Genomic DNA, 9,246 nt, shown 5'->3' with positions numbered 1-9,246 from the left:
CATTAAATGCAAAATAGGAAAACAGGACACGGCCGAGTCACAGGCCTGATCATATTAACGCCCTAGGTCAGAGGGAGAGAATAATGAATAGGCGCGGAGCTCGGTTCGTGGAAGGGAACCTAATTAACCTTGAGAGAGTGAAAGAAAGTCAGAGATCATGCCTAGGATCGTGGTTTAGGATGCTTATATTTACGTGAATGTGAATGTGTGCGGATGGGGGGGGGGGCGGGAGGGAGGGAGTAGTCTGCTTTGTGCATTATACTAATAATTGTTTTCTTAACCCTGAAAGAAAGCTGGAGTTTGTGCTACTCAGGACCATCTAACCACCCACACAATCCCGCGGAGAACTCCGCTGTGGGAGCTCCCGAGCTCTGCCAGGAGGTTCTGTGTCCCGGCCTCGGCCTGCGTGGGGGATCAGCAGGGGTAGGGAGAAGGGGCTGCGCCGGCGTCCCAGCGCCCTGGCCTGACCTCGGGAGGGACTGCTAGGGAACAGAGCAGGATGGGGGTGGGGGCGTTCCCTGCCACTGAGCCACTGAGCTCCTAGGCAGGTCCTGGCTGCGATCCGGTGGAGGAAGACGAGGGCGAGAAGCGGGAGGCCGGGCCATTGTCCAGGGAGGGCGCATTTTTGTCCGGATGCTGCTGGTTGCTATAGCGAGGAGGGAAATCCAAACAGAAGGGCTCAGTTCGCCTTCTTCGGGCCTGGGAGCAGCGTTCTCTCCTCTCAGCCAAAATAAAAGTGCCGCCCGGGGCCTGGCACCCCTTCCCGGGAGAGCTGACCGTGGGCTTGAGGAGAGGCCCGAAGGATCCGGGCACCTAGCAAGGGGAGGGGTATCCAGCCCCGCAGGGAACAGCCAAGCAGGTTACTGCTGGAGCGGACGGAATGCACCAGCCACAACTCATTCTCTCTCTCTCTCTCTCTCTCTCTCTCTCTCTCTCTCTCTCTCTCCTCACTCCCCACTCCCACCCGAGGTGACGTCTTTTATTTAGGAAAAACCTTACAACCTCAAACTCTTGTGACATTACCAGTGGGTGAAACTCCCTCTTCACCGGGGCTGATGGCAGCTTTTCGGTGTTGGAAGCGCCGTCGGAGGAGAGCGACCCGCGCGCTGCGCGACGCTGTGCGGGAAGGAGCGACAATACCAGCGGCAGAAAGACCTGTTTGTTATAAGTTTAAAAATCACTCAAAGGGAAGTTTCACTAGAAATGGGGGGTGGATGAAAATTTCTCACATTTAGAAGAGACTCTTATTTTGCAGTAGTGTGTGTGTGTTTTAATGTCTTGCTATTCAACTTTAGAAACTGTGTGTGGTGGAGAGGTTACAATAAAGGCTCTTTACGGCTTATAATTTCTCCCAACAGTATAGCTCAGAATAGCTAGGGGAAGACAGCAATATTTAGTTAATTGTGAGCTGTTATCTTTAGAAAAATTTGAGTTGGTATTTTAAAAAGGGAGGATATTAGTTTACTCTAGGTCAGGTAAAAAGTTAGGAGGTTATTTGTGGGGACAAGTTATCCACACCAGATGGGGACAAGATAGTAGGGACTTAAAAAAATTAATTCTCTTACTCTCCTGTGACTTTCAAATTCTCTCTCCTCCCTCCCTCTTTTCTCCCTCTTTTTTTCTATTTTCTCTGTTTGTCTCTTGCCTAGACGCTGCCCAAAAAAACTAGAGAGAAAACTTTTATTTGACCAAAGGAAGCCACTTGAAAGACTTAGTCAAAAGCATTTTTCTCCCTCCTCCATTTAAAATATATCCTTTCCTTCCCAGTGACAAGTCCCTTAAAACACACACACACACACACACACACACGCACGCACACACACACACACTTCACACAACTTTGTAAGAAGTTTCTTAATTCATAATAACATTCACATTTTTAAAAATGCTTGAAAGAAATCATGTTAATGAAGAGAACATTTGCAGTAATTTGGTGATAATTATCAGAATCGCCACATATTCGCAGAGGCTTGAACAATACGTGTTCAGAGAAAAGCAAAACACATTATTTTAATAGTCTGATATGCAAACTATGGACCGTTCAATTATGTGGCTTAATAATGCATACATGATGTGATCTTGTTATTGGGATGGGAAGGTCTACGGTGAGTCACTCCTAAGACCAAGTGTGCTTTCACATCCAGTAAAATCCATTGCCATGGATCAGGGGCCCCTGCCAAACTGCATTTAAGAGAATAAAAATTAATGACTGAGAATTTGAGCGTTAAATTAACATTAATTATATGACCTGCATGCTGGAAAGATTAAATTTCTTACGCCCTAATTAGATAACGTCTCCTCATATATCAAGCAATTTCCATTTTCATTTCAGGTTTCAGAAATAAAATGCAAGGTGGGGAGAGGCAGTTAGTTCAGGGTTTTCCTTCTCTGAGGTCAGAGTTGGAATGTCCACCCATCATCTCCTCTGCTTTCCTTGCCTTCCCCATGCAAAGCCTCAGGTTGGAGGTCATATGAGAGAGAAGTAAGCTCTCTCCACTTCTTATTGTCAGCGGTAGTTAGTGAGCAGGGGGCTTGGTGGGCGGACCCCTAGTAGACCTGGAGCATTGGAAGCTGTCCCAAAGAAGGATGGGCCACCAGTCAATGTCTCAGGCCAGGAAAACTAGGGGTTAAGATCCCTGGCAGGGACTCAGAAGAAAGGAAAGTCCAGCCAAAATGCACCCCGGACCCTTTTAGAGTAGACACGTCTAAGCTAGAAGTGTAAGGACACAAGTGATCCTCAGTGTTGTGTTTGGAAAAGAAAAAAAGATTTTCTTAGGTGAGGAACAACCAAAGGCAAGACAAAGCGCACTCATTTCTTTCCGGGGGAGGTTCATAAGAGGTTGGTCTGCGATCTCCGCAGCAGGGCCCTGACATTTTGAAATCTCACACCATGCTAGCCACAGGCACCCATGCCAACGAGACAAGTACGGCCTGTCTGACCCTGTCTGGGGCCAACACGTGGCTGGCGTCGGCCACCAAGGTGAAGAGTGAGCCAGGTGCGCGTGTATGTGCCTCTCCCATATTTGAAAACCTGTTGCCAACGGCGGGGGCGGGGGGGCAGGGAAAGGGCAGGATTAAGGTAAGCAGTACCCTTACCCCCCGAGGACAGATGGTCTGTGGTGGCGCGTCCCTTCTCTCTATTCCTAAAATACAATTTAGGGGTCCTAGGGCTCCGAAGAGAGCTGCCATGTGCATTTGGTTTGGAAACAATGCACGTGGACTTAAATTCTTGGGATTAGAATTCGGAGTCTCCCCTTGGATATTCCTGGTGGCCCCAGACCTCTCACGTTTCCTCCTCCCCCTTCCTCCTCGCCTCCTCATCCCTAGGGACAGTAAAGACTGCCGGACCGTTCGGACAGCTGCCCGGAGCACCGGGCGGGACGAGCAGGGCAAGATTAAAACCTCAAGGCGGCGGATACTAAGTCACTCAGAATAGAGTTTTCACGTGTCAGTGTTTCCATTCAGCCACTTTCAGGCTTCTGGGGAAAAGGGCAGGCGTGCGTGAGCGCGAGTCTACGCGGTCGTAAATAGTGTGTTACATGGCAGGGTGAGGGGGGAGATGTTAGGAAAGTTAGCAGATGCGGGCGGGAGGGGGTCTCTGCCCGCGGGTTCCCCATCCCCGCGCAGCCTTTGGGCGCCGCAGGGGCTGTCGCGGAAGGGGGCGGCGCTGAGAGGGGCGCCCCTGCGGGCCCCAGCAGGGCAGATGCTTTCCGAGGCTCCAGGCGCCGCGGCTCCCTCCAGCGCTCCTGCCCGCCGGGCCCTCGGGCCGCCCGCCGCACGGCTCCCCCGCGCGCTGACCGACGCACGCTCTCACTTGGCTGCTGCTTAGCGCGCACTCCGGGTCGCGGGTGAAAAGGCAGTCTCAGGGTGGGGGTGGACCTGAAAGTTAGCCCACTCGTTTTCGCGGGCTCGAACACGTCGCCTCGGATCCGTGCGCGGCCTGGGGCCCCGGGATTGCGGGGCGGGGAGGCGGGGCTGGGCCCCGAGGCCGCGGGTGGGGAGAGGCTGGGGCGGGGGGCGCTCGGGAAAGTCTGGCGGCGTTTAGCTCCCGGCCAGCGCCAGCTCGCGCTCCCCGCCCACCTGCTGCTCACCGAGGGGGTCGGAAGGGAGGGCATCAGGATCCGGGGGTAACGTAGGTGAGGCGGGAGTGAGAACGGATGAAAGATGGTCCTTCCCGCTTCTCCCCCCCCCCCCCCAATACAGAAATTTCTGTCTTTTGGCAGAGAAACTTCTCTCCTGGCTGGTCTACAGAATTAGAACGTCGCAGCTGTTGTGGCGAGAACTTCGCAACCCCCCGCTACTTGGGCAGAGAGGAGCCTCTGTTCGCTCACCACAGCTCCCTCTTCCCATCTCCGCAGCGCTTTCGGTTTGCAATGTGTTTCTCCTTTACGCAGACCCCACCCCCCACCCCCCAGCGTGCCTTTGCTCGAAATGGTTACTCCTTTTAGAAATTGGAAAATCAATACTAGTTTAGCTTCTTCCGTGAGATGATGCACTGTCTAACCTTACTGGGAGGGAAACAGCCGAAGGCACAGCTCCAGCCCCTGGGGAATTTTACATAGAAATTTACAATGAACGATCCTCCTGAGCGCTGCTGAAGTGCGCTTTGGTTAGTAGCATTACTATAAGCCCAAGATACACCTCTTACGTACGTATTCACTGGTCGTGGTTGAGGTTTGGTTAAATGATTGATCAGAAGCTCTCACTGTGGGTGTTTATTCTTCCTGTTTTCTTAAACCACTTCTTGGATGGTTTCCTGTTAGTTTTCAGATGTCATTTGCAGCACAGACAGATTTCATATGCCTAGTGCAGATTGTCTTCAAAGTTCTAGTTTAAAGAGCATTATGTAAGCCTCTCTCTATTTACATAAGAGCTTTAACTCAGACGTCTCAGAAAACCATTTATTACCAACTGAAACCCATCCAGGGGAGCGGCATAACCGACCTGTATCTTTATGACACTCTCAAGAACAGCAGTAGTTCATTCTATTTGAAAAAAGAGAAAAGCAGATGTAACAAAGAATTGGAGTATTTTGCATTTTTATTCAGCTTGGTTTTATATCACTTAAGCATTATTCTTAAGCTCCAGGCAACGCCAGCTTTTATAGGATACACTTTTTCTCTATGTGGTCAGTATTTAGGCGACAGAGCTGGCCCCGTCTCCCTCAAGTTTAATCCTAAAACAAAGATCTTTTAGAAGTAGAATCAATTAAATACAAATTTTACTAAATTCTAAGTCACTAAAAGGATTCATGAATTCATGATCACTGTAAACAAAAACCAAGCCATAATAAAATATATAGAATGAAAAGGCTTATTTTTTTATTAACTATCTGGACCTTCATCACATTCCTTTTCCCGCAGATAATCACTGCCAGTGGTTCTTGCCTCCCTTTCTTTTCCCCTTCTCTTCCTCCCTCCTTTTTTTCCTTCAGTCTACTTACTAAACTTTGGGGAAGGCTTGTATTGTTATACATTGTTACAGTTACTTTTAGGAAGATGGAGCCTGAGATAGGAAACTTAGTAATAAGGGGTTCAAAATTGGGACAATATAGGAAAGGACAATATCTTGTCCCAAATCGCATAGGATGCTAGCTTTGGGGTATTGCTCTGTGTTAACTGCATTAGCTGAAAAAAAAAAAAAAGCCATTTAGACACTGGCACCTTCATATCCACAGAAAAGATCAACAAGGGTCCTAGGGATATGCATAACTATTAGAAGCAAGAAACACTTCAAGAGAGTTGTTAGAGTCTGAGGTTCTTCCTGGTGGCTCTCTTTTGTTTAGACAATCTTCTTTCTTCCTGCAGACCCAGGACAGATGCTCTTCTACAGCCATGTCTCAAATATGGAATTTGCCTTATTAAGAACTTGTCTTGTTAGGGCATTTTCTCATAGGACGCCCCTCCTAAGATGTAATTAAGATGTAATGAGTAGTTTTACCAAGAGGATTTGTGAATTAGACAGGTTGTGTCTCAAGTGTCCCCTATCACCTGCCAGCCCTCTCCTCACTCTTCCCTATCACTCTGGGCACACAGTTGCAAGTCTGCCTTTTGTGATAGTTTAACACATTTAGACTCTTTTCTCTGAGGGACCCCTCACTATTGCCTTCCCTATCATCATTAATCTGATAAGGTAATCAATACTTAGGTGTTAAAAACTGATAAATGTGGGGCACCTGGGTGGCTCAGTTGGTGGAGCACCTGACTTTGGCTCAGGTCATGATCTCAGGGTTCAAGTCAAGATCTCGAGGTATGTGAGTTCAAGTCCCACACCTGAATCACTACTGTCAGTGCAGAACCCACTTCAGATCCTCTGTCCCTTTCCCTCCCCCGCTTGTGCATGCTCTCTCTCTCAAAAATAAATAAACATTTTTTAAAAAGCTGATAAATTCAAAGAGACATTTACTTTTTCCAAGCAGTTGGAGGGTCCATGTTATAGGCTCACAACAATGAATCTCAGTAGTGGAACTGGAATTTAAGACTGTGGTTGGCAGATGGGGAAGATATTTTAGGCAAGAGGAATTCACAGCATTCCTAAAATAAAGCCACATGGCCGTGAGTCATGTTCTTTGTCCTCTCTTTAAAGACCAGCTCTACCTCTGTGATGTACCCAGATATAATATTTCTACTGAAAGAACAGTGCCATTGTAGAATTCTTTAATAGTAATTGAGCAGTTTTGGAAACATTTTAATGGGATTGAGGTTGTATTGAAGAATTTGCTTCTAGTAACAGGTTCCATGAAACTGAAACCACTCTCTGGGGAGAATGACCCATGATTGGCCAATAAAAAGTATTTGTCCCCATAGTGATTGGTTCAGGAAGTGCACATGACCTGAGCAGACCAATCAGAGCCAATGAGCATTATCCTATAACTTTGGCCAGAGTGATGATAAAGGAGAGAAAAAAAAAATAATGTTCAGATGCCTTATACACTAAAATAAAAGCCTTGATTTTCTAGGTTCTTTGTTGTGGAAATAATGTGCTAGATAGAAACCAATTCAGAGAAAAGCAAAAGACAGAGTAACATAACATGGTGTAATTGAGCCCCTGGATTCAGCTGTGTGTGATTTTTGTTTGGTTTTGTTTTGTTACATAAGCCAAGAAATTAGCCCTTACCTCCCCCCAAGTTAGTTTGATTTTTGGTCACTTGCAATTCAAAAAAAAAATTTTTTTTTTTGAGAGAGAGAGAGAGAAAAAGAGAGAATCCCAAGCAGGCTCCATTCTCAGTTCCCGCTGTGGAATTCATGACATGAGATCATGACCTGAGGCAAAATCAAGAGTTGGTGGCTCAACTGACTGAGCGGCCCAAGTGCCACTGTCATTTGCAATTTAAACTCATGATTCTCATGCTCTTAAGGGCAAAAGGTTGAGTTAATCATAAATCTCAATAAATGGCATGTTATAATCATTGATTCATGCAAAGTCCTTTTCATAGATACCTTCTTTCCTTCCTTTTACCCTCCTTCCCTCCTTCCCTTCATTCTCCTTTATGTCTATATCTCACTTTGGTTCCTATCTCTGTCATAAGCCGCCATTCTAATATGTTGCATGTATTCTTGAAAATGCATACTTGGGGCGCCTGGGTGGCTCAGTCGGTTAAGCGTCCGACTTCAGCTCAGGTCACAATCTCGCGGTCTGTGATGAGTTCCAGCCCCGCGTGGGGCTCTGGGCTGATGGCTCAGAGCCTGGAGCCTGCTTCCGATTCTGTGTCTCCCTCTCTCTCTGACCCTCCCCCGTTCATGCTCTGTCTCTCTCTGTCTCAAAAATAAATAAACGTTAAAAAAAAAAATTAAAAGAAAAAAAAAGAAAATACATACTGATTTTCTGAAGGAATTATTTTTAATTTATGTAAATGACATCATATTAATGATCGCGTTCTGTTTCCTGCTCTTTAACTCAGTACCCTGTATTTAATATTTATTTATTTATTTTTTTATTTATTTAACATTTATTCATTTTCGAGAGTGAGAGAGGCAGAGTGCAAGTGGGGAAGGGGCAGAGAGAGAGGGAGATACAGAATCTGAAGCAGGCTCCAGGCTCTGAGCTGTCAGCACAGAGCCCGACGCGGGGCTTGAACCCACCAACACTGAGATCATGACCTGAGCTGAAGTTGGACGCTTAACCAACTGAGTCACCCAGGCACCCCAATATTTTTTAATGTTGCTTATGTGTACATTAATTTGTTGCTTCCAACTGCTACACAGTTCTCCTTCATGTGTGTATTAGTCAAGTCCCAGCAGGCAAAGAACAAACCACACTAGGTATCTCAATAGAGAATTTAATAGAAGGAGTTGATTACACAGGTGTTGGAGAGCTGAAAATGAAAAAAGCAAAGACTAATGGAATATAGAGGTAATAATTGCACAAAAAGTGGGGCTGGGAGAACAAAAATAAAAGATTGAGGCTACTAAAGCTTTCAAGTCTGGAGAAGGAACCCCAGGGAACTGGGACTCAGACCTTTGAAGAGGGAGTGCTCCTCAGCTGGTACTAATACATGGAGGTAAAAGGAATAGTCTTGAAGAGTTGGGACTCAAACCTCAGGGGTATTGAGGGCAGAACTAACAAGGCTGCTTTTATAGGAGTGACAAAAAATGTTGGAGGTTGAAATACACTGCTGCTTCCAGGGTGAAGTATCTTTGGGTGATACTGACAGGTGTCAAATACTTGGCCAATTTTATGTTTTGCTTTTATTTTATACACTTATTATTTTAATTTTTCTTTTGCTTTTATACCAATTGGTACTCACATATACAACTTCCTGTGAAAATTTTCTTTAACATGTTATGATAATCCTATCAAACATTTAATGGGTATGAACTTACCAAAGTAGATAAGTAAATAACAAGCAAACAAATAAACACACACACACACACACACACACACACACACACATACACTTTTAAACTATTTTGATGCTGAAGAAAGAATTTTGCAGGATAAATTCAGTAAACGTTTCATCCTCAAAGATGAGAGTCTCTGGCTTTGTCTTGTAGGGTTTAAGAATATTTCAGCCTTATTTAGGCCAGGGGAGCAAGCAAATCTCATCTAATTCACACTGTGGGGGAGAATATAAGAGCAAGCATTTACTAAAATTGGAAGCAGGCATTACTGGCTACTCAAAACAGTTTCTAAGAAATGACCATCCAGTAAATAATGTGTTGTGTACATTAATGTTTGTGAGACTGTCCTCCCTGGATGATGGGCTCAGCTCTTCCTGCAGAGCCCAAAGCAGTCCAGATAAAAGCC

At 46.0% G+C, this 9,246-nt stretch overlaps 1 protein-coding gene across 1 annotated transcript; it reads right to left on the bottom strand.

Moving 5' to 3' along the window:
* Positions 1-540: 540 nt before the first annotated feature.
* On the bottom strand, positions 541-4,115 carry LOC122238853 (translation initiation factor IF-2-like). The gene is made up of 3 exons (XM_042987615.1): positions 3,540-4,115; positions 1,024-1,116; positions 541-813 (listed from the first exon to the last, which is right to left on the bottom strand). The coding sequence occupies exons 1-3, from the start codon at positions 4,113-4,115 to the stop codon at positions 541-543; spliced, it is 942 nt and encodes a 313-aa protein (XP_042843549.1).
* Positions 4,116-9,246: the final 5,131 nt, after the last annotated feature.

Source organism: Panthera tigris, chromosome B2, assembly GCF_018350195.1.
Source record: "Panthera tigris isolate Pti1 chromosome B2, P.tigris_Pti1_mat1.1, whole genome shotgun sequence".
NCBI lineage: Eukaryota > Metazoa > Chordata > Mammalia > Carnivora > Felidae > Panthera > Panthera tigris.
The sequence above is the reverse complement of the archived record's forward strand: the minus strand, read 5'-3'. Positions and strand labels throughout refer to the sequence as shown.